This window comes from Hordeum vulgare, unplaced genomic scaffold (assembly GCF_904849725.1).
Source record: "Hordeum vulgare subsp. vulgare unplaced genomic scaffold, MorexV3_pseudomolecules_assembly, whole genome shotgun sequence".
Classification (NCBI taxonomy): Eukaryota; Viridiplantae; Streptophyta; class Magnoliopsida; order Poales; family Poaceae; genus Hordeum; species Hordeum vulgare.
The window spans coordinates 14496-40000 of record NW_025422676.1 but is presented as its reverse complement, the minus strand read 5'-3'; the positions used below and the strand labels follow the sequence as shown (position 1 = coordinate 40000).

The window sequence follows — 25505 nt, the reverse complement described above, 5'->3', positions numbered from 1 at the left end:
TTATCAACCTGACTGCAATCTTTTTCTGTCGGTAAGGATTGCACCAGAGCACCTTCTACTTCTAATAGGCCATGAACTATAGATAGAGAAGAATCATTCTGAGCGAGTACATAAGAAGCGATCCACTTTTTTTCATCGGTTCCAGGGGAAGACCAAAGATCTTGCGCGGCAGGTCCGCCAGAAAAACTCAAAAGAGAAAGAAGTCTCGTTAATCTCTTCATGCTCGTTCCAAGTTCGAAGTACCTTTTGGCCAAAGAAAAACCCGCTTCCTGACACGATTGCCTCTTTATCTTTATATAGATAGATTCTATGGGGTTATTACTTAGTAAGTCTATTTTGTACAAGAGCCCCTCCTATCTGATAGAAAAGGGTCCCATGATCCCGAGCCGATCTTACCTTGGCTCGCAAACCCCAAGTTTGTCTATGAAGAGCTAATCTAATTGTATTTTTTTCTAGAATGGATTTCTTATGTGGAATACTAATGGATAGGGCCTCGTTGCTAAGTGCTACAAGATCTAGTGCACTGGAACTCGTGGTTATGGACCCGAATCCTTTAGTATGGAACATTGTCTTTTCCAAGTAAAAACCCCTAGTATATGAAAGAATGAAAAGGTGCTTTCGTTCTTGTGGAATAAGAAGCCCTCGTACCTTAATGAAAGGAAAATCGTAATTTTTCGTTAGGTATTTGACCAAATAGGATCGTCCAGTTCCTATAGAACCTATCACTAAAATACCCGATAGGGCTAAGCGGAACGAAAAGGGTTTTCCATGAGATGGTAAATGAAAACGATTAGTCCCACACGAGGTTTGGGAATAAGTGATTGTCTGATAATGAGCAAGGAATATACGTCTTTCTGCTAAAGAGGATCTATTAAACTCATAATTCATTAGATCCTTGTTATCAATGCCAACTAGGTATCATAAGGAAATGGATCCCGGTTGTTCAATCCTTTGATAACCAAGGTCATTCTTTGCTAAAGAGAAATGATCACTATGAGTCAGACTCAATAGAATTGGATCCATTCCAAATAGCGAGAATTAGGATTCTTGATCCCTCTCAATCTCTCTTTCAATTCGAGGATCCAGAGAGGTGTTTTCATAGTCATCTCCGAATATTTGCCATCTCGGAATATTTTCGATTTCATTTTTCTATGATATGTCTTTCTATATGAAAATTGGTTATTTACGATGTACGATGATCCCTGTTAAGCATCCATGGCTGAATGGTTAAAGCGCCCAACTCATAATTGGTAAATTTGCGGGTTCAATTCCTGCTGGATGCACACGAACGGGAACATTCCATAAGTCTATTGGAACTGGCTCTCTATCCATGGAATCTCATCCATCATCCATACATAACGAATTGGTATGGTATATTCATACCATAACATAAGAACAATAAGAACTCGAATTCTTATCGATACTGGAACTCAGAGCATAGGAGGGAAAGTCGATTTATGGATGGAATCAAATACGCAGTATTTACAGAAAAAAGTCTTCGTTTATTGGGAAAGAATCAATATACTTTTAATGTCGAATCGGGATTCACTAAGACAGAAATAAAGCATTGGGTCGAACTCTTCTTTGGTGTTAAGGTGGTAGCTGTGAATAGCCATCGACTACCTGGAAAAGGTAGAAGAATAGGACCTATTCTGGGCCATACAATGCATTACAGACGTATGATCATTACCCTTCAACCGGGTTATTCTATTCCACTTCTAGATAGAGAAAAAAACTAAAGGAGAATACTTAATAATACGGCGAAACATTTATACAAAACACCTATCCCGAGCACACGCAAGGGAACCGTAGACAGGCAAGTGAAATCCAATCCACGAAATAATTTGATCCATGGACGGCACCGTTGTGGTAAAGGTCGTAATTCCAGAGGAATCATTACCGCAAGGCATAGAGGGGGAGGTCATAAGCGCCTATACCGTAAAATAGATTTTCGACGGAATCAAAAAGACATATCTGGTAGAATCGTAACCATAGAATACGACCCTAATCGAAATGCATACATTTGTCTCATACACTATGGGGATGGTGAGAAGAGATATATTTTACATCCCAGAGGGGCTATAATTGGAGATACTATTGTTTCTGGTACAAAAGTTCCTATATCAATGGGAAATGCCCTACCTTTGAGTGCGGTTTGAACTATTGATTTACGTAATTGGAAGTAACCAATTAGGTTTACGACGAAACCTAGAAATCGATCACTGATCCAATTTGACTACCTCTACGGGATAGACCTCAACAGAAAACTGTTGAGTAACGGCAGCAAGTGATTGAGTTCAGTAGTTCCTCATAGAAAATTATTGACTCTAGAGATATGGTAATATGGAGAAGACAAAATTGTTTGAAGCACGCACAGAACCGGAAGCGCCCCTTGTTTCAAAGAGAGGAGGACGGGTTATTCACATTTAATTTGATGGTCAGAGGCAAATTGAAAGCTAAGCAGTGGTAATTAAGACCCCCGGGGGAAAATAGGGATGTCTCCTACGTTACCCATAATATGTGGAAGTATCGACGTAATTTCATAGAGTCATTCGATCTGAATGCTACATGAAGAACATAAGCCAGATGACGGAACGCAGAGACCTAGGATGTAGAAGATCATAACATGAGCGATTCGGCAGATTTGGATTCCTTTCCTATATATCCACTCATGTGGTACTTCATCATATGATTCATATAAGATCCATCTGTCTAGAGATCGTCATATACATCTAGAAAGCCGTATGCTTTGGAAGAAGCTTGTACAGTTTGGGAAGGGGTTTTTTGAGAGAAAAGAAGAATCTACTTCAACCGATATGCCCTTAGGCACGGCCATGCATAACATAGAAATCACACGTGGAAGGGGTGGGCAATTAGCTAGAGCAGCAGGTGCTGTAGCGAAACTCATTGCAAAAGAGGGTAAATCGGCCACTTTAAGATTACCATCTGGGGAGGTCCGTTTAGTATCCCAAAATTGCTTAGCAACAGTCGGACAAGTGGGTAATGTTGGGGTGAACCAAAAAAGTTTGGGTAGAGCCGGATCTAAGTGTTGGCTAGGTAAACGCCCCGTAGTAAGAGGGGTAGTTATGAACCCTGTGGACCACCCCCATGGGGGCGGTGAAGGGAAAGCTCCCATTGGTAGAAAAAAACCCACAACCCCTTGGGGTTATCCTGCGCTTGGAAGAAGAACTAGGAAAAGGAAAAAATATAGCGATAGTTTTATTCTTCGTCGCCGTAAGTAAATACGTAACTAGGAATATGGAAAATTGCATTTTTGGAATTTGCAATAATGCGATGGGCGAACGACGGGAATTGAACCCGCGCATGGTGGATTCACAATCCACTGCCTTGATCCACTTGGCTACATCCGCCCCTTATCCAGCTAAAGGATTTTTTTCTTTTTTCCGTTGATCATTATTCTATTTATTCTGACCTCCGTACTTCGATCGAGATATTGGACATAGAATGCCACTCTTTAAAAAGGAAAAAAGGAGTAATCAGCTGTGACACGAAAAAAAACGAATCCTTTTGTAGCTCATCATTTATTGGCAAAGATAGAAAAGGTCAATATGAAGGAGGAGAAAGAAACAATAGTAACGTGGTCCCGGGCATCTAGCATTCTACCCACAATGGTTGGCCATACAATTGCGATTCATAATGGAAAGGAACATATACCTATTTACATAACAAATCCTATGGTAGGTCGCAAATTGGGAGAATTCGTGCCTACTCGGCATTTTACGAGTTATGAAAATGCAAGAAAGGATACTAAATCTCGTCGTTAACTGAATTCTGAATAGAAAGATTAAGAAGAAAAAAAAGATTCAAAATAAAGTAAAGGTAGGCGGGGAATAAACTTATTTATGACAAGTTTCAAACTAGTAAAGTATATCCCTAGGATAAAGAAGAAGAAAAGTGGGCTAAGGAAACTCGCAAGGAAAGTTCCAACCGATCGTCTACTTAAGTTCGAGAGAGTTTTCAAAGCACAAAAACGTATCCCTATGTCTGTTTTCAAAGCACAAAGAGTTCTTGACGAGATTCGGTGGCGTTACTACGAGGAAACTGTTATGATACTGAACCTCATGCCCTATCGAGCATCTTATCCCATCTTAAAGTTGGTTTATTCGGCAGCCGCAAATGCAACTCATTATAGGGATTTCGACAAAGCGAATTTATTCATTACTAAAGCCGAAGTCAGTAGGAGTACTATTATGAAGAAATTCAGACCTCGAGCTCGAGGACGTAGTTTCCCTATAAAAAAAAGCATGTGTCATATAACAATTGTACTAAATATAGTAAAGAAATCTAAATAACCTTTAGATCCATCTAAGATTTCGATTCCCAGTAAAAAAAAATATAGAATAGAAAAATATGGGACAAAAAATAAATCCACTCGGTTTCAGACTTGGTACAACCCAAAAACACCATTCCTTTTGGTTCGCACAACCAAAAAATTATTCTGAAGGTCTACAGGAAGATAAAAAAATAAGGGATTGTATCAAGAACTATATACAAAAGAATAGGAAAAAGGGCTCGAATAGAAAAATAGAATCAGACTCAAGTTCCGAAGTAATTACACATAATAGAAAAATGGACTCAGGTTCAAGTTCCGAAGTAATTACACATATAGAAATTCAAAAAGAAATCGATACGATCCACGTCATAATCCATATTGGATTCCCAAATTTATTAAAGAAAAAAGGAGCAATCGAAGAATTAGAGAAAGATCTACAAAAGGAAATTAACTCTGTAAACCAGAGATTTAATATTTCTATCGAAAAAGTTAAAGAACCTTATAGACAGCCTAACATTCTTGCAGAATATATAGCTTTCCAATTAAAAAATAGAGTTTCATTCCGAAAGGCAATGAAAAAAGCCATTGAATTAACTAAAAAAGCAGATATAAGGGGAGTAAAAGTAAAAATTGCGGGTCGTCTCGGAGGAAAAGAAATTGCACGTGCCGAATCCATTAAAAGGGGCAGACTTCCCCTCCAAACAATCCGCGCTAAAATTGATTATTGCTGCTATCCAATTCGAACTATCTATGGAGTATTAGGTGTAAAAATTTGGATATTCGTAGACGAAGAATAACTAATCTTGTCTTCGAATTCTGTCCATTGATAGAATAAAAAATGACAAGAGACTTTTTTCCTGAAATCCCTGCAAAAGAAGAAATTCTACCTCTTTCTATAAGATTTAATGAAAATTGATAAATCATTTAATATAATTGCTATGCTTAGTGTGTGACTCGTTATTTTTTTTTCTTTTTTAAAGAAAAAAACTTAGTAATTATAGAAAATTAACTAATACTAATAACCAACCTATTGCTTCGTATTGTCGAGATCCTAACTAAGAAACAGTCACTATATGAATAAATACCTCTATCATAAATGAGTAGATGTGTCATATAGTTGTAGCAACTGCACTTTTTTATCTAAAAAAAAAATGGGATTCTAGGTTGTGAAGCAAAACTAAAGGGATGTGGATAAAGGGAGGGATGATAGAAAGAAGGAAGAGGAAATAAATAAGATATAGAATTCCACTGTGTATGGTCTATGAATTACATCATAAAAGGCAATGTGAAAAAGCATCAATATAATAAAACTAATAGAGAATGAAAAATTGTAACTTGAAAGAAGAACTACAAATTTTAAGCAATAATAAAGAGCCGCCCGGGTTAATAAAACTGAGAAAATTAACTCGGAAAGAAATTTTTTGGAAGCTCCGTTGCGGGATTCAGACCTAACCATTCAAGGAGAAGCAGTGGGAACGACAGAACCTATGATTCCATAGGATTTTATTGAAAAGAATCCTAACACTTCATTGGGTGGGATGGCGGAACAAACCAAAAAAATTGTCTTATTTGGTAAGTTTATAAATTAACAAATAAGACAGGAAAGAGTAAATATTCGCCCGCGAAATTCTTATTGAATTAGAATACTTTACCGCGATTCAATAAGAGTAAAAATAAGGATATTTTTTAGAAGGACTACATTATTATCTATAAATATAGAATTTAGATAAATATCCACACACATCTGGATATATTCTAGATCTTCTTTTTTGACTATATATTATATTTTTCTGTTTTAACAAATTCAATATAAAAATAAAAAAAAAACCTAACTTTTTCTATTATCTATTAATGTGTATCTATCCGTACCGTAATATTTTTAAATATTATGGAATTAGAGAAATTTATTTACATGCTTTCTCATTCCATTCGCGAGGAGCTGGATGAGAAGAAACTCTCATGTCCAGTTTTGGAGTAGAGATGGAACTAAGAAAGAGAACCATCGACTATAACCCCAAAAGAACCAGATTTCGCAAACAACATAGAGGAAGAATGAAAGGAAAATCCTTCCGAGGCAATCGTATTTGTTTTGGTAGATATGCTCTTCAAGCACTTGAACCCGCTTGGATCACGGCGAGACAGATAGAAGCAGGACGAAGAGCAATAACACGATATGCACGTCGTGGTGGAAAAATATGGGTACGTATATTTCCCGACAAACCGGTTACACTAAGACCCACGGAAACACGTATGGGCTCGGGAAAGGGGTCCCCCGAATATTGGGTAGCCGTTGTTAAACCAGGTCGTATACTTTATGAAATGGGGGGAGTATCTGAAACTGTAGCTAGAGCAGCTATCTCCATAGCGGCCAGTAAAATGCCCATACGAAGTCAATTTATTCGATTAGAGATATAGAACCCTAAAAGGGGTATGGAAGAAAAAAAATGCCCGGTTTTTCTTTCTGGAAAGACAATATTTCTTTCATCCTTTTGCATTGAAATAACAAATTGAAATCAAAATAATATGATTCAACCTCAGACCCTTTTAAATGTAGCAGACAATAGTGGAGCTCGAAAATTGATGTGTATTCGAGTCATAGGAGCTGCTGGTAATCAGCGATATGCTCGTATTGGTGATGTTATTGTTGCTGTAATCAAAGACGCATTGCCCCAAATGCCTCTAGAAAGATCCGAAGTAATTCGAGCTGTAATTGTACGTACATGTAAAGAATTCAAATGCGAAGACGGTATAATAATCCGCTATGATGACAATGCTGCGGTTATAATTGATCAAAAAGGCAACCCAAAAGGAACTCGAGTTTTTGGCGCGATTGCCGAGGAATTGAGAGAATTGAATTTTACCAAAATAGTTTCATTAGCTCCTGAAGTATTATAAATACTAGTAGGCGAAATTTAGATCAAAGAATTAATATTAGTAGATTGTGTTTTACGTATATGTTTTAAAATCCAAAATGAAAAGAAAAAAAAAGAAAACATGTTGATTATAGAAAAATTAGGAGGAACCTAGAATTAGAGTCTTATGGGCAAGGACACTATTGCTGATTTACTAACTTCTATAAGAAACGCGGACATGAATAAAAAAGGAACAGTTCGAGTAGTATCTACAAATATTACCGAAAACATTGTTAAAATACTTCTACGAGAGGGTTTTCTTGAAAGTGTTCGGAAACATCAGGAACGTAACAGATATTTCTTGGTTTCAACTTTGCGACATCAAAAGAGAAAGACTCGAAAAGGAATATATAGAACAAGAACTTTTTTAAAGCGTATTAGCCGACCCGGCTTACGAATTTATACCAACTATCAAGGAATTCCTAAAGTTTTGGGTGGAATGGGAATTGCTATTCTTTCTACTTCTCGAGGGATAATGACAGATCGAGAAGCTCGACTAAACAGAATTGGGGGAGAAGTCTTATGTTATATATGGTAATCGCCCCGCCTATAGTGCTCGAATTCTACCTCGCCCTTCCTATTTTGAAAATAAAAATGGAAAAATAGGAGAAAAAAATATGACAGAAAAAAAAAATAGGAGAGAAAAAAAAAACCCGAGAGAAGCAAAAGTTACTTTTGAAGGTTTAGTTACGGAAGCCCTACCCAATGGAATGTTCCGCGTTCGGCTAGAGAATGACACCATCATCCTAGGCTATATTTCAGGAAAGATCCGGTCTAGTTCTATACGAATACTGATGGGGGATAGGGTCAAAATTGAAGTAAGTCGTTATGATTCAAGCAAGGGACGTATAATTTATAGACTTCCCCATAAGGATTCGAAGCGTATCGAAGACTCGAAGGATAGCGAAGATTTGAAGGATAGCGAAGATTTGAAGAATACCAAAGATTCAAAGGATTAGGTTTTTCTTTTTTTTTTCTAGGGTAATAAATTCTAAGTTCTAAAATTCAAGCGAAGAGACTTATTTTTTTCCAAAATATTAGATTCATAGTTTAAAAAAGGATACGGAAATATGAAAATAAGAGCTTCCGTTCGTAAAATTTGTACAAAATGTCGACTGATTCGTAGGCGTGGACGAATTAGAGTGATTTGCTCTAATCCGAAGCATAAACAAAGACAGGGGTAATCTTTCGAAAAAGAACTTTACTGTCTAAAAAGTAAAAAAAAAGTACCCGCGGAAATGTTCCAATTCCAAATAAAATAATTTCAAATAATTAAAGTAAAGGGTGTATTTTACCCTGAAACGGATATCTTTGTATCTTTTTTTTTATTTCTAACTCATATTTATGAGATAATAAAATATGGCAAAAGCTATACCAAAAATTGGTTCACGTAAGAAAGTGCGTATTGGTTTACGTAGGAATGCACGTTTTAGTTTACGGAAGAGTGCACGTAGAATAACAAAAGGGGTTATTCATGTTCAAGCTAGTTTCAACAATACCATTATAACTGTTACAGACCCACAAGGTCGGGTGGTTTTCTGGTCCTCGGCCGGTACTTGTGGATTCAAAAGCTCAAGAAAAGCATCACCCTATGCTGGTCAAAGAACAGCAGTAGATGCTATTCGTACAGTAGGTTTGCAACGAGCAGAAGTTATGGTAAAGGGCGCTGGTAGTGGAAGAGATGCCGCATTACGAGCCATTGCTAAAAGTGGTGTGCGATTAAGTTGTATACGCGATGTAACACCTATGCCGCATAATGGATGTCGACCACCTAAAAAAAGACGTCTGTAAAAGAATTAACCCGCTTTCAACTTTCAAGAGAAATAAACGATTCAATGATAAAATAATAATACTAGTCTATTATGGTTCGAGAGGAGGTAGCAGGATCCACTCAAACACTACAGTGGAAGTGTGTTGAATCAAGAGTAGATAGTAAGCGTCTTTATTATGGTCGTTTCATTCTGTCCCCGCTTAGAAAAGGTCAAGCGGACACCGTTGGTATTGCCTTGCGAAGAGCTTTACTTGGCGAAATAGAAGGAACATGTATCACACGTGCAAAATTTGGGAGCGTGCCACACGAATATTCTACAATAGCAGGTATTGAAGAATCCGTACAAGAAATTTTACTAAATTTGAAAGAAATTGTATTGAGAAGTAATCTCTATGGAGTTAGAGACGCATCAATTTGCGTCAAAGGTCCTAGATACATAACTGCTCAAGATATCATCTTACCGCCTTCCGTAGAAACCGTTGATACGGCACAACCTATAGCTAACTTGACAGAGCCCATTGATTTCTGTATTGATTTACAGATCAAGAGAGATCGTGGATATCAGACAGAACTCAGAAAGAACTATCAAGATGGAAGTTATCCTATAGATGCTGTATCCATGCCTGTTCGAAATGTGAATTATAGTATTTTTTCTTGTGGGAATGGAAATGAAAAACACGAGATACTTTTTCTAGAAATATGGACTAATGGAAGTTTAACCCCTAAGGAAGCGCTTTATGAGGCTTCTCGTAATTTGATTGATTTATTTCTTCCTTTTCTACACGCCGAGGAAGAGGGCACTAGTTTCGAAGAAAATAAAAACAGGTTTACTCCACCCCTTTTTACTTTTCAAAAAAGATTAACTAATCTAAAGAAAAACAAAAAAGGAATTCCATTGAATTGTATTTTTATTGATCAATTAGAATTAACTTCTAGAACATATAATTGTCTAAAAAGGGCCAATATACATACACTATTGGACCTTTTGAGTAAGACTGAAGAAGATCTTATGAGAATTGACAGTTTTCGTATGGAAGATAGAAAACATATATGGGACACTCTAGAGAAGCATCTCCCAATTGATTTACTTAAGAATAAACTCTCGTTTTAAATCCATTGCAATTTTTTTTCTTCTTCTTTTTCGAGTTAGAATAGAATAAAAAGAAAAAAGAAAACAATTTTGCATCTTTGGTACAATCTATATTTTCGCGAAATGGATCATAATAAAATAATAAAATGGATTTTAGGTATCTAGGGAAGATTCTACTTGGAAGTAACTATTTCCTAGATACCTATGGTACTTCATGGTTGAATGAATCAAAAAAAATCTAAAAAAGACCTAAAGTTAACGATTTATCAATGGGTAGTGTTGCTCCAATACCTAACCAAAGAGCTACTACAGTACCGATTAAAAAAACGGTCGTAGCTACTGGGCGGCGAAATGGATTTTGGAATTTATTGACATTCTCTAGAAAAGGTACTGTCAATAAGCCTGTTGGCACAGAAACCATTAAGAGAACGCCCAATAACTTATTGGGTACCGTACGGAGTATTTGAAACACGGGAAAGAAGTACCACTCGGGTAATATTTCCAAAGGAGTTGCAAACGGGTCTGCCGGTTCACCAATCATTGATGGCTCGAGAACCGCTAAACCTACATTACATGCAATAGTACCTAGAATTACTACTGGAAAAATATATAAAAGATCGTTGGGCCATGCGGGTTCCCCGTAATAATTATGTCCCATCCCTTTAGCTAATTTAGCTCTTAATACAGGATCATTTAAGTCTGGTTTCTTTGTTATTGGGATAGGTGAACTCTTTAGGATCCATCCCCCAAAGGAACCGGACATGAGAATTTATCATCATCCGGCTCGAGCAAGAGTGAAAGAAATAAGACCGCGGAAGATCCTTAATAGAATTAAGGTATATAATGACTCAATGACTCTAGACAAAAAAAGCTTTATCAGATTCTCTTTTCCAAAGTTGCACCTACCACTACTCATTGAAAATAATCCTATTCTTATGGGTAAATGCTCAATATCCAAGTGGGCTTACAAATTTGATCATGATCAATTGCTTTGTGGATTGTCTCATGTCTCTTGATTAGTTGGTATTTATCCCCTCAATATCGCAAGTTTCTTACCTCCAAACAAAATATTTACTTGTTACTAATAAAAAATCAAAAAGTTTAGCCTACATTCTTCCTTAGATCCCTTCTTTTACTCCGATAGTATTGCGGATCACAATCGATGCAAAGAAAATGAATGCATTTCCATACTATAATAAAAAGGTAAGTGTAATAAATAGAGAATTGGATCATGTCACATGACTGATTCCATTTCCACTCTATGGGATCTTACGGAGCCTGTTCATGGATGACATGGTTGCGGTATGATCATAGAAGATATTCTCCTCAAGTGAACCAGCCTATCCTTCCTAGGTAGGGGACTTACATGTTGATTGGATGCGGAGACACCTTTGGTTGTGAATTCTAATGTGGCAGATCCAATTCTTTATCTGCATGGCCAAATCAATAATTCAAGTCACACACTCCCATAATCCGCCTTTTTTCTTTCGTAAAATTAACTTCAACTATTTGTATCGTATAAAAATACTTCGGAGTTGAAGAGAAGTATCCAAATGACATGTGTTATTTTACAATAACCCATGCTTGTAGCAATGAAATACCACAACCTACCCGATATGATATATGAGAATTAGAATTCTCTATGATATGCCTTCCCTATAAAGGACCCGAAATACCTTGCTTACGTATCATTGGAAAGTGCATTAACATAAATACGGCAGTAAGCAGAGGCAGTACAAAGGTATGTAAACTATAAAAACGAGTCAAAGTGGATTGGCCCACACTAGCACTTCCGCGTAATAACTCCACTAAAGGCGATCCTATTACCGGAATGGCGTCAGGTACACCTGTCACAATTTTGACTGCCCAATAGCCAATTTGATCCCAAGGCAAAGAATAACCAGTTACACCAAATGATGCAGTCAAAACAGCCAAAACCACACCTGTCACCCAAGTTAATTCACGGGGTTTTTTAAATCCCCCTGTGAGATACACACGAAATACATGCAGGATCATCATTAAAACCATCATACTTGCTGACCATCGATGAACTGATCGGATTAACCAACCAAAGTTGGCCTCGGTCATTATGTATTGAACCGAGGAAAAAGCCTCTGTAACGGTTGGTCGGTAGTAAAAAGTCATAGCAAAACCGGTAGCGACTTGTACTAGAAAACAAGTAAGTGTAATTCCCCCTAAACAATAAAATATGTTGACATGGGGAGGAACATATTTACTAGTTATATCATCCGCAATTGCCTGAATCTCAAGACGTTCCTCAAACCAATCATATACTTTATTGAGATAGGTAACTAACCCACGCCCCCCTCTAAGAGCCGTATATGAAAATTTCATCTCGTACGGCTCAAGCAGAAACACACAAATTTTCAACGAATATTAGAAAAAAGGTTCAAAACTTCATCAGCCACTGAATCGGGTCGATTTGCCTTGAAGATAGCAAATAAAAAAAATCCGGAATATCTTCTTTGTGATGATAATGCCAAAAAATCTCAAGTTGGCGCGTCTTTCTTTCTTCCTTTCCCTTATGTTGGTCATTAGAGGCTTCTTGACTTTTCTCTTCCCTATTTTGGATTTTTTTTTATGCGTAATATAGAAATTATCTTGTTGTGATCCTATGAATCAGTTCAATTAAAACCTTAGATTCATACTAGAGCCACGATGATTTAGTCTCAAGCTAAACAAAAGGCAAGGGTTCTTCGAATAAGAACCGCTTGATAATCATTTATTGAAATTGAATCAGTGTAATGACTCGACAAAATCGATAGAAAAAAAGTTGTCTTTTGGGCAAACAAAATTGTAAGGAAGAAAATTTCTTTTTTATTTTTATTTAAGAACTACTTGAATTTTTCAGTCTGGTTGCGAGGTCTTAATAGTGAGTATGAATCATAGTTCCATTTTTTTTGATCCACTCTATCTATTTCGTGTTCCAGATACTAGAATAAATAATATCTGACGAATTAGAATCATCTTGATAGAGATAACAGGCCCTTTCTATGTATTATCAATAGGATCAATTCTAACAAGTCACACACTCATATTCCAGAGATACCGAAACAAAAAAATTCCGCGGTCGAACTACCATAATATCTAGAAATGTAGAGCTTAAACTAGAAAGGCTTTTTTGGATGGAAAAACTCTGACTTCCTAGTTTTAGTTAGTAGAAACCTAATTGGTTAAAATTCCATCCAGTAAAATGGAAGAATTATAAATTTCTAAAATGATAGATAGGAATATAGCGAATAAAGCCATTGCGACCCCCATAAAAGGAGTAGTCCCCCAACCCGGGGCGACTTTCCCATATTCCGAATTCAAGGGTTTCAGTAAACTACCTGCACCAGTTCGTTTTGGCCTAGGTTTAGAACTATCTTCAACGGTTTGTGTAGCCATAAATTATATTTAATCATTGGTGTTGACTTTGTATACTATTCCGTTGTAGTTGTAAATACACGATCTTTTCGTAGATCCATTGTAATCTTGAAATTCTATAAAAATGGAAACAGCAACTTTAGTCGCCATCTCCATATCTGGTTTACTTGTAAGCTTTACTGGGTATGCCTTATATACCGCGTTTGGGCAACCCTCTCAACAATTAAGAGATCCATTCGAAGAACACGGAGACTAATTTAAGTAAGAAGTCCCCCTATCTGGGAGACTTCTTACTTAAATGAAATTATTTTATTCTTTTAGTTGGAGTTGGTGGAACCTTAGGTGGTTCTCGGAAGAAGATAGCGAAAAAAATTATCCCTAAAGTCGAAACTAAAAGGAACGTATAAACCAATGCTTCCATAGATTCGATCGTGGTTTATTTACAATTATAACTTCCACACCTATTCATTTGTCATTTGGGAGAATTTCCCATATAAAGAAAGAAAAAGAGTCAAAGAAAGGATGGGAGATGTCAAATCAAAAAAGAGAGGTGAAAGATACCATAACAATGTGTATCAGACTGCCTGTTTCTTTGTAGTTGGATCTCCCACTTTTTGGAATGTTCCAAATTCCACTTGAGCATCCAAATCTGGATCAATACCAGCAAAAACATCTCGGAACAATGTTCTAGCGCCATGCCAAATGTGTCCGAAAAAGAAGAGCAAAGCAAAGGTAGCATGACCAAAAGTGAACCAACCCCTTGGACTGCTGCGAAAAACACCATCGGATTTCAAAGTAGCCCGGTCTAATTCAAAAATTTCCCCTAATTGAGAACGCCTCGCATATTTTTTTACAGTAGCAGGATCAGAATAATTTACTCCATTAAGTTCGCCACCATAGAACTCCACCGTTACGCCTACTTGTTCAACACTATATTTGGATTCTGCTCTTCTAAAAGGAACGTCCGCTCTAACAATTCCCTCCTCATCTACCAAAACAACCGGAAATGTTTCAAAAAAAGTAGGCATACGGCGTACAAAAAGCTCACGTCCTTCTTTATCTCTAAAGACGGGATGTCCTAACCATCCAACAGCTATTCCATCCCCATTGTCCATTGAGCCCGCTCTGAATAATCCCCCTTTTGCCGGATTATTACCAATATAATCATAAAAGGCTAATTTTTCGGGAATTTTAGACCAAGCTTCTGATAAACTAAGATTTTCGGCTAAACCATTGCTAACTCTTCGATATATTTCTTGCTGAAAGTATCCCTGATCCCACTGATAACGAGTAGGCCCAAATAATTCGATTGGGGTCGTTGCTGACCCATACCACATAGTTCCAGCAACTACGAAAGCTGCAAAAAAAACAGCAGCGATACTACTGGAAAGTACAGTTTCAATATTGCCCATACGTAATCCTTTATATAGACGTTGAGGCGGACGGACACTAAGATGGAATAAGCCCGCTAATATACCCAATGTACCCGCAGCAATATGATGAGAAGCTATTCCCCCCGGAACAAAAGGATCAAAACCTTCTGCACCCCACGCTGGATTTACAGCTTGTACTTTTCCAGTTAGTCCATAAGGATCGGATACCCATATCCCAGGACCATACAAACCCGTTACATGAAATGCCCCAAAGCCAAAGCAAGCCACCCCTGCAAGAAATAAATGAATTCCAAAGATCTTGGGCAAATCCAAAGAGGGTTTTCCCGTCCGCTCATCAGAGAATATTTCTAGGTCCCAATATACCCAATGCCAGATCGCTGCCAAGAAACACAAGCCAGAAAACACAATATGCGTAGCTGCCACACCTTCATAACTCCAAATACCCGGATTTGTTACAGTTCCTCCTGAAATACTCCAACCACCCCACGAATCCGTTATTCCTAAACGAGTCATGAAGGGAATTACGAACATACCTTGTCTCCACATTGGATCCAGAACAGGATCAGAGGGATCAAAAACTGCTAATTCGTATAAAGCCATTGAGCCAGCCCAACCAGAAACTAGAGCTGTGTGCATTATATGCACCGCAAGCAATCGACCCGGATCATTCAATACGACAGTATGAACACGATACCAAGGCAAACCCATGGAAATACCCCTTTAGCAAAGAAAAATAGACACGATGTCGCTTTATTTTATCGCATTGAAAAAGATTATCCATTGTACCTAACCCTTCTAGGGGATTCTGTGTCAGAAAGCGCGAATATTTATTTCATTCCATTAAAAATAAGAAGCCAATTCTGTTCATAAGAAGAAAGAGAAGCAGATCTATTCTATACTCGATAAGTGCCAATATGCAATGGGTAACTTGGCCAATTTGGAAAAAACGAAGAATAGATCGCTACCCCTCTTTGTTTAGCATTCGAATCACCCATTCCTTTTTCTTTATTCAATCTGTCTTACCTTTCTTATATGTATAACCTTTCCATCTATGTATTAATAGAATCTATAGTATTCATATAGAATAGAATAAGAATAAAATAGAATAGAATAAGAATAAAAATTAAGACAATAAACTGCAGATTCTTTCTTTCTGTTCCATTCTTACGTTTCCATATTAAAGTGTTTCTTACTTAAATTTAATAATATTAATCTAATATGCCCATTGGTGTTCCAAAAGTACCTTACCGGATTCCTGGAGATGAAGAAGCGACTTGGGTTGACTTATACAATGTTATGTATCGAGAAAGGACACTTTTTTTAGGTCAAGAGATTCGTTGCGAGATCACGAATCATATTACAGGTCTCATGGTATATCTGAGTATAGAAGATGGAATTAGTGATATTTTTTTGTTTATAAACTCCCCAGGCGGTTGGCTAATCTCAGGAATGGCTATTTTTGATACGATGCAAACGGTGACACCAGATATATATACAATATGCCTCGGAATAGCCGCGTCCATGGCGTCCTTCATTCTGCTTGGAGGAGAACCCGCCAAGCGTATAGCATTCCCTCACGCGAGGATTATGCTTCACCAACCTGCTAGTGCTTATTATCGGGCAAGGACACCAGAATTTTTACTAGAAGTAGAAGAGTTACACAAAGTTCGCGAAATGATCACAAGGGTTTATGCACTAAGAACAGGCAAGCCTTTTTGGGTTGTATCCGAAGACATGGAAAGGGATGTTTTTATGTCAGCAGACGAAGCCAAAGCTTATGGACTTGTCGATATTGTAGGGGATGAAATGATTGACAAGCACTGCGATACTGATCCAGTGTGGTTTCCGGAAATGTTTAAGGATTGGTAGTGTCCGGATTTCTTGTAAAGTTATTTCACAGCTAAATTCGTGTTTTCCTCGATTTAATAGAAAATAGAAAGACTTCATGATGAGCAATCATCAGGTTAAGATGGATCTAAACCAATCCATTTTTTTCTATATACATACAACATGCCAACGGTTAAACAACTTATTAGAAACGCAAGACAGCCAATACGAAATGCTAGAAAAACGGCTGCGCTTAAAGGATGCCCTCAGCGTCGAGGAACATGTGCTAGGGTGTATGTGCGACTCGTTCAGATCATGACTTCAAACAAATATAAAAAAAATTTGAAGTATCCCTGATTAGTACCAATGAATAGGATATAGCTTCTCTATCCTAGATTTCTATGGTATATGGAATTTCTGGTTTCCTTTGGTGCAAATCGAATTATCTAAATTTGGAAATAAGAAGCAATTCTCCCATTGGTAGCAAATGGTTATCCATTAAGCGGAGGAAATAGTAATAAAAAGAAAAAGGCTTATGCTCTTTTATCTTATAAAGAACGGACTAACAGGGTCAGCTACTTAGCCAACTTTCATAATTAAATACCGTCACTGTATGGATAACTCTTATTGTGAAAAGAGCTATTTACTCTATAATGGATAGGTAGAGCCAAAGAATGTGAACTATACAAGTTCGTAATACTTTTTGATGAAAGAAAGGGCTCCGGTGTATAGAGAGGGCCTCACCGTTTAAAAGGGAACCATAGAAACGATGGAACCCACTATTTTTTTTAGTATTATTTAGAATGAATTTGTTATTTCGTATAGAAATAACTGAACGGAGTGGAATAAAAAATCGTGGTTGGGAAGGTTACTATAGCAAAAGCCATTGGAATTAATATTTTATATATCGGAATAATTAGTTTTGTTATTAATGAGAAAAAGGGTGGCTAAAAGAAGAGAAATCATTAGTTATTCATTAAGGTTAATTTGATTCAATGACCAGAGTTCCGCGAGGATATATAGCCCGGAGACGACGAACAAAAATGCGTTCATTTGCCTCAAACTTTAGAGGGGCTCATTTAAGACTTAATCGAATGATTACCCAACAAGTAAAAAGAGCTTTTGTTTCCTCTCATCGAGATAGAGGTAGGCAAAAGAGGGATTTTCGTCGTTTGTGGATCACTCGGATAAACGCAGCAACGCGGGTATATAAAGTATTCGATAGTTATAGTAAATTAATACACAACCTGTACAAGAAGAAATTGATTCTTAATCGTAAAATGCTTGCACAAGTAGCTGTATCAAATCCAAATAATCTTTACACGATTTCCAATAAAATAAAGATCATCAATTAAAGGTATAAATAAAGTAATATACTGGAATAATAAAAGATGAATTCCCGGAGAGGGAACTCCGGGAAGATACAATAAATTAAGATTAAGTGGTAGGAATCGACGAGCTGGATTACTTTCTTTATAATATATATAGGTCTGGCCCTTGCGAATTCGAATAAAACATCAACAATCGGAACTTAAGTTCCGGTTGTTGTTTCTTAAATTTTGGTTGTAGTTTCTTAAGTTTCGATTGGAATTGTACTTTTGCGTTAATTGAGGAATATGTCTATTTTTTCTGGGTCTAGAACCTGTAATTATTGAAATTGACTGGGCTTGAAATTGTTTTTCGTTCTCATAGTTACGAAACGGTAAAAAAGATAAAATACGAGCCTGTTTTATAGCAAGAGTAATTAATCGTTGTTGTTTCAAGGTTAATCTATTTATTCGTCTCGATAATATTTTTCCTTGTTCACTAATAAATCTATTAATTAAACTCATGTTTCTATAATCAATTCGATCTCCCGGGCCAATCCGGGGACGCCTACGAAAAGGTTGTTTAGATTTACGAAAAGGTTGTTTGAATTTACGAAAAGTTTGCTTGGATTTACGAAAGGGTTGCTTGGATTTATTAAAAGTTTGCTTGGATTTACTAAAGGGTTGCTTAGATTTAAGAAAAGGTTGTTTAGATGTATACATGATTTATTCCTTATTTAATTTAAAATTGGAAAATGCACTTCTTTATTTTATTAATTTAGGATCCAGAAGAAGTAGTTTTTCTTTGATCCATATCTTATTTGATTCATATTTATAGTATATGAATACCCTCTATACATATGAAATAATATCGACCGGAAATCAGATGAGTTGATTTGTATTTTGTATTCTATACTATGTTTTATTTATATATAAAATATGAAGTTCTTACTCTTTCTGTTGTTTGGAAAGATCGAATACACGATGTTCCTATTTCTTTATTTCGTGATGAGTCGTATGCTTGCGACAATAACGACAAAATTTTTTGAATTCTAATTGTCCGGGTGTATTGTGGCGATTCTTTTGAGTACTATATCTAGAAATCCCCGTCGATTCCTCATTGGCACCTTTTCGAACACAACTGATGCATTCCAAAATAACTCTGATTCTAACATCTTTTCCCTTGGCCATGAACCTCCTTTTCCTTTTGGATTGACTTAATTTAATTCTTCTACTTATTCTTTTATTCTTCTATTTTGAATCCGAAGAAGAAGAATAAAATTCATTAGAATAATTTTTTTTTATTCTTAAATTAAGTAATAAAAAATAGAGAAATAATTAAAGAATACAATCCTTGTCGAATTAGCAAAGATTTTGGTTCGAAATCCTTTCATTTAATTAGTCAGCCCCGCCTTTTTCTATGCTCTGATTTCTGAGGCCTGATTTAGCTTGGGTACCCCTTTAAATTGAATTTCTATTTTTAAAAATAGGGTTTACCAAATTTTTAATGACTCTGAGGTTCAACCCAATCCATCTTTTCTTTCTTTTTCCTTCCGATACTAAAAAAAGATTGAAAAGGATAAGATAAAATTTTGTCATATCACGAAGAAATCTATCCCTCCCATAGCAATAACTAGAATTAAAAAAAAGGGAATGACAAAGCATCCGGGAATAAACGATTAATTTCTATCAATAAACCTGCTAAAGCACCAAACCATAGAGTACTTAGCACGGGTGCTACAGAGAGATATGTTTTTATATCCCGCATTGAAAATCCTCCTTCCTTGTTGGAATACATATATGATCATAAACTTATGCTATATATAAACTGAACCATAATCGACGAAATTTTCCGAAATTGTCCTATCCCTAAAAAATAAAAAGATGACCCCTTCTTCCTATATATTATCAAGGAAAAGTAATCTTTCTTTTATAGGCGAAATTCTATTGGATTTTAGCTGTATATAATTCCTTAATTATATGAGACCAAAAAGAAGAAATGACACGAGGGTTCTATATATAGATAGAGAAAGAATAAGAAAATTATGATGTGGAAAAGAAGACAGGAATTGTGTACAATGGCATTGCACAACAATTTAATTTGGAAAAGGGATGTAGCGCAGCTTGGTAGCGCGTTTGTTTTGGGTACAAAATGTCACAGGTTCAAATCCTGTCATCCCTACCTATTACTTCTTTCTTCTTTATAGGCAGTAGCAACGAGATCAATTAAAGTAAAGTGGGTATAACTGGAATTTGTGGAGACTATACGTACGTGAGATACATTAGGAATAGAAAAAGATTTTCTTTTTGAATGAATGAAAGCGCTCTTAGTTCAGTTCGGTAGAACGCGGGTCTCCAAAACCCGATGTCGTAGGTTCAAATCCTACAGAGCGTGATTCCATCTATCTTATGTCGAAGCAGAGTAAAATAATTTAACAAAATTGAATTGTAACTCCAATTTGACCTCCTCCAGACCAGAGAGGAGGTCAATAAAAAAAAAAAAATGACTCAATCAAAGATCCAACTGATCCCCACGCCTGTATTGCAAATACGCAGTCACGAATAATCCCGCTAAAGTAATAGGAATTAGGCCTAAGACGATTCCAAATAGAAAAACTTCAATCATTTCGATTTGTTCGGGGGGATAAAAAAAGAGGTACGATCTATCCCTAAATAGTACTCTAAATTATCCACGAATCTCAATGACCAAGAAAAGAATTCCTAATTAGTCTGGAAAAGAGTCGTAGAATATCAGGAATCCCAAAGAAAGATTTTGCTTTTCTGAATTATTATTATTCAGTCAATTCAAATAAGACGTATCTTGTTCAAGCCAATAAATAGAGCTGGGGTTATAGTTAAAGCAGCCAGTAGAAAACCGAAATAACTAGTTAAAGTAAGCATGAAAGAGTTAAATTCCATTTATTTTTTTTTACTACACTACATATGTTGGTAAAGCATTTACCTAAGTTATGGAAAATTCATAATTCATCAGTTATTTTAGATAATACTAAAAAACAAGATAGAGTGAGATACAGAAGTGTAAAAGAAAGTGGATTCATCAGATGATACATGAGTCCCTAATTTCGAATCAAGAGATTTGTTATGGAATTTTTCAATTGAGTAAAGTAATAATATTAAGAACTAGATCATATAACCCCATTGAATGAAAAAATGAAATTGGATTTTCAGGGAAATTTCGGAATAAGAGATAAATAAACAATTGAATTTGAAAAAAAAACTTCTTTCTATTTTGGATAATTTCTTTTTCAATAGGACCCTCTTTTTGGACTGAACGATCGAATATTCCCCTATTCCTTCTTATTTTAATTTTAACTGATTGTATTCTATATGGAATAAGAGGAGAAGAAAAGCATTCCACGACCTCCCGAGGGTCTGTTAAAAAAAAAAGAAAGCTCTTCCTTGAATTTACTTTATTTTTATTCCTTTTTCGAACTCCAACCAAAGTAGATTCGAAGACGAGTCACTTCAATTATCCTTTTAAGTTCTATTCTATCTTCTGTCTTTCCCTATTTCATCTCGTAAAGTTCCACGCTCGCAGTTTGGTCAAGAAAGTTAGACCTAATCCAACAAACAAGACAAGGATTAATTACGAATTATGAAAGGATAAATTTCACATATATATACTTGTCCTTGTATTGTGTCAGTATGAGAATATCCTTCCTAAATTATTTATCCAAACCTATTGATCATTAACTTAGATTTTCCCAAGATTTTGGCTGCTATTCCGAATTACTCTATTATTCCGAAGCCAAGGAAAATAAATAGAACCTACAAAAAAGGGGTTTTCTATTGACGCCTTGAATAACATATAGCTTACCTATAGACAAAAAAAAGTAATTATGTTTCGGAACCAGGCAAAACCAGATTGCTGTGCCATAGGAAGGATAGCTATACTAATTCGGTATACTCAAAATACACCTTTGGTACAAAATTGACAATCTCACAAGGATGAAATATCAGTAATTTTCTATTTACTGGTTGATCCCATCTTTTACGGAATCAATTCCTTTTTTGAATGTACAAAAATTTTGGGAGTTCAGCATGTCTGGAAGCACGGGAGAACGTTCTTTTGCTGATATTATTACCAGTATTCGATACTGGGTTATTCATAGCATTACTATACCTTCCCTATTCATTGCGGGTTGGTTATTTGTCAGTACGGGTTTAGCTTATGACGTGTTTGGAAGTCCTAGGCCAAACGAATATTTCACGGAAAGCCGACAAGGAATTCCGTTAATAACCGACCGTTTTGATTCTTTAGAACAACTCGATGAATTTAGTAGATCCTTTTAGGAGGCCCTCAATGACCATAGATCGAACCTATCCTATTTTTACAGTGCGATGGCTGGCTATTCACGGACTAGCTGTACCTACTGTTTTTTTCTTGGGATCAATATCAGCAATGCAGTTCATCCAACGATAAACCAAATTCCAACTATAGAACTATGACACAATCAAACCCGAATGAACAAAATGTTGAATTGAATCGTACCAGTCTATACTGGGGTTTATTACTCATTTTTGTACTTGCTGTTTTATTTTCCAATTACTTCTTCAATTGAGAGAAAGAAAGAGACTAATAAGAATTCTCTTATCCCATTTGGAAAGATACCATCCTTATAACTACCCATGACTGTTTTTGTCTCTAGCATGACCAATTGATAAAATGTGGAGGAAAGTAGGGGAAATGGCCGATACTACTGGAAGAATTCCTCTTTGGCTGATAGGTACTGTAGCTGGTATTCCTGTGATTGGTTTAGTAGGTGTTTTCTTTTATGGTTCATATTCTGGATTGGGTTCATCTCTATAGTAATCGGAGGGACCAGATTGTAAACATGAAAAAGTAGGAGCTTAGCGGGTCCTTACCCCCTTTATCTGATTAGAGCGGAAAGGACCCGCGGAATTTTTACTCTTATAACGCGAATTGAATCTATTCGATTCACTCTTATGAAGCAACAAGAAAAAGAGATCACTCGAGGATCCAATATCTTATTCCACAAAGGAAGTATCCTGAAAATCCTTGATTTAGTTTCGAGTAATAAACTAATAAAACCTTAATCAAAACTATTCAACTAGCCTAAAAATAAAAAAAAAACCTTCAATGGAAGAGTTTACTTTTTTTTGCAAAATTTCTGTAAGTTTGAAGTTAAACTTAATTAAACAAGCCAAGCAATTCTATTTGCTTACAATCACAAGAAATTTGTCCCCCGCCATATTTTCTTCCCCTCTGTTTGTCCACTACCTCGGCTAAACCTAAGCAAAAGAAAAAGAGGCCCAAGAGACAGACCCGAATAAAGAAGAAATAGTAAAGTAATCTTTGACGAATTAGGAAGAAAAAGGATTCTTATTTTGATACAAGAAGAATCGGCACAAGAAAAAGCCTTTTTCTTGTGCCGAATAGACGATTAAGAAGACCTGCAATCCCTCGAAAGAAATTTAAATTTTATTGTTCTCGCCTTTGCCTTGGATTCTCTTCTTTTGCATGAGATATAAATAAGGAATTCCAGACATCTCGTAAACAAAAAAAAGTCTAAACAAAAAAAGGATTTCCAAAAAAGATCATAGATAATTCTAGCAATTGCCAATAAATCGAGGCTTTTTACCAACTTGATGGTAAGAAATTCCGGGACCTAGAAATTCATTTCGTACAATTGAACCTTTTCAAACTGTTTCTTTTTGAGAACCAAAAAAACTTGTGCCAAAATAACGGATGCGAAGAAGAACAAAAGGCCTTGGACACGTAATGGATCCTGAAGCACGATTTCTGCGTCCCCCTGACCAAAACCTCCCACATTAGGATTGCTTGTTAATGGTTGATCAATCTTGATGGATTCCCCCTCTGAAACAAGAAGTTCTGGTCCGGGAGGTATAATATCAATCACTTGGCGTCCATCTGATGCATCAACTATGGATATTTCATACCCCCCTTTTTCTTTACGTAGTATTTTTCTTACTATACCTGTTGACGTAGCATTATAGACTGTATTGTTACTCTTGCTACCATCAGGATAGATCTGTCCTCTTCCTCGGTTTCCCCCTACATATATAGGATATTTTAAGAAATGAGCATCTTTCTTCGTAGCAGGATCAGGGGAAAGAATGGGAAAGACAATTTCACTATATTTCTTACCGGGAACAGGGCCTATCACAAGAATATTTTTTTTATCGGGACGATAACTCTGAAAAGCAAGATTTCCTATCTTTTCTTTTAACTCAGGGGAAATACGGTCGGGCGGCGCTAATTCAAATCCCTCGGGCAAAATAAGAACAGCACCTACATTCAACCCTCCCTTTTTTCCATTAGCAAGAACTTGTTTCAATTGCATATCATAAGGAATTCGAAGAACTGCTTCAAATACAGTATCGGGAAGCACAGCTTGGGGAACTTCAATATCGACGGGCTTGCTAGCTAAATGGCAATTGGCACATACAATTCGCCCAGTTGCTTCTCGTGGGTTTTCATAACCCTGCTGCGCAAAAATGGGATATGCATTTGAAATAGATGTCCGAGTTATTACGTATATCATGATCGATACAGAAATCGATCGAGTTATCTGTTCCTTTACCCAAGAAAAAGTATTTCTATTTTCCATGTCCAATCACAGATCCCAGAATTTCTACAATAAATTAGATAGGTAGCTAAGCTAATCTAGTTCCCTATACACGAATTTGTTGGCATTCTACTGCAACAGTTGTACTGCAATGATGAATACCTTAAAGCAGGTATAAATAGAAAGAATTTTGGTAAAATGGAAAAGGGCTTTCTTTCTAAAGAAAGATGCTAATTTGATTAATATTAATATCGGGAGATCAAATGAATTTATGCTTCACTAATTGAATGATAAATGACTACAAGCGAAGGAGATAGACGGTTTAAACAAAAAAAGACCCAAAATTTCAAACATGTATCTAGAATTACTGGAAAACTACAAACAAAAATAGTGAAAATAAGCTCATTAGGAGCCCATCCAAAATCGTTATAGACCCAACGAATTACTAGTTCCCAACCACGGGTGGAGTGAAATCCAACAAAAAAATCAGTAACTAAAAGAATAAAAAAAGCTTTTATTGAGTCATTTAAATTATAGAAGAATTCCTGAACCCAAGAATTCAAAATGACAAGTTCCTCTTTACCCAGAAAAAAAGAACCACTTAGAATAGCCAAACAGATTATATTTGTCGAGAAATGCAAAATGATATGGAGATGATCCTCATTATTTATTTTGACCCATTGTATTATTTCCTTGTGTATTCCTGTAGGAGGTTTTTGTACATGTGTCTTTAGTTTCCCTTTTATCATCTCGTCCAAGAGAGAAAGTTCTTCTAATTCTATGAATCTTTCTAGAATCCTTTTCTCTTGAATATCAGTTAAGAGAGTTTCGGATTGCCTGGTATTCCACCAATTCTTAATCCAAAGTTCCAGACATTTGTTAAATGAGGAAGAGACCCCCCAAGGCAAAAGTACGATAAATACAAGATATAGTAAAGAAGGCAATGCTTTC

At 36.3% G+C, this 25505-nt stretch overlaps 2 protein-coding genes and 2 non-coding genes across 4 annotated transcripts in view; 3 read left to right on the top strand and 1 right to left on the bottom strand.

Moving 5' to 3' along the window:
- The window catches only part of LOC123422484 (NAD(P)H-quinone oxidoreductase subunit 2 A, chloroplastic-like), a 5791-nt gene extending 3824 nt beyond the window's left edge, over positions 1–1967 (top strand). The window contains exon 2 of the mRNA XM_045107692.1: positions 1–1967. This exon is cut by the window's left edge and continues 2579 nt beyond it. The gene's annotated coding sequence lies outside the window, so the exon portion shown is untranslated.
- A 10637-nt stretch (positions 1968–12604) lies between these two features.
- On the bottom strand, positions 12605–18764 carry LOC123422485 (30S ribosomal protein S18, chloroplastic). The gene has a single exon (XM_045107693.1). The coding sequence runs from the start codon at positions 18703–18705 to the stop codon at positions 18193–18195; it is 513 nt and encodes a 170-aa protein (XP_044963628.1). The 5' UTR covers positions 18706–18764; the 3' UTR covers positions 12605–18192.
- A 1326-nt stretch (positions 18765–20090) lies between these two features.
- On the top strand, positions 20091–20164 carry TRNAP-UGG. The gene has a single exon. It is a non-coding gene; the product is annotated as a tRNA-Pro (tRNA).
- A 139-nt stretch (positions 20165–20303) lies between these two features.
- On the top strand, positions 20304–20377 carry TRNAW-CCA. The gene has a single exon. It is a non-coding gene; the product is annotated as a tRNA-Trp (tRNA).
- The last annotated feature ends 5128 nt before the right edge of the window (positions 20378–25505 follow it).

What these genes read in the sequence shown, in the direction of transcription:
- LOC123422485 (XM_045107693.1), bottom strand. Translation starts at nt 18,705, where the DNA reads ATGTATACATCTAAACAACCTTTTCTTAAATCTAAGCAACCCTTTAGT.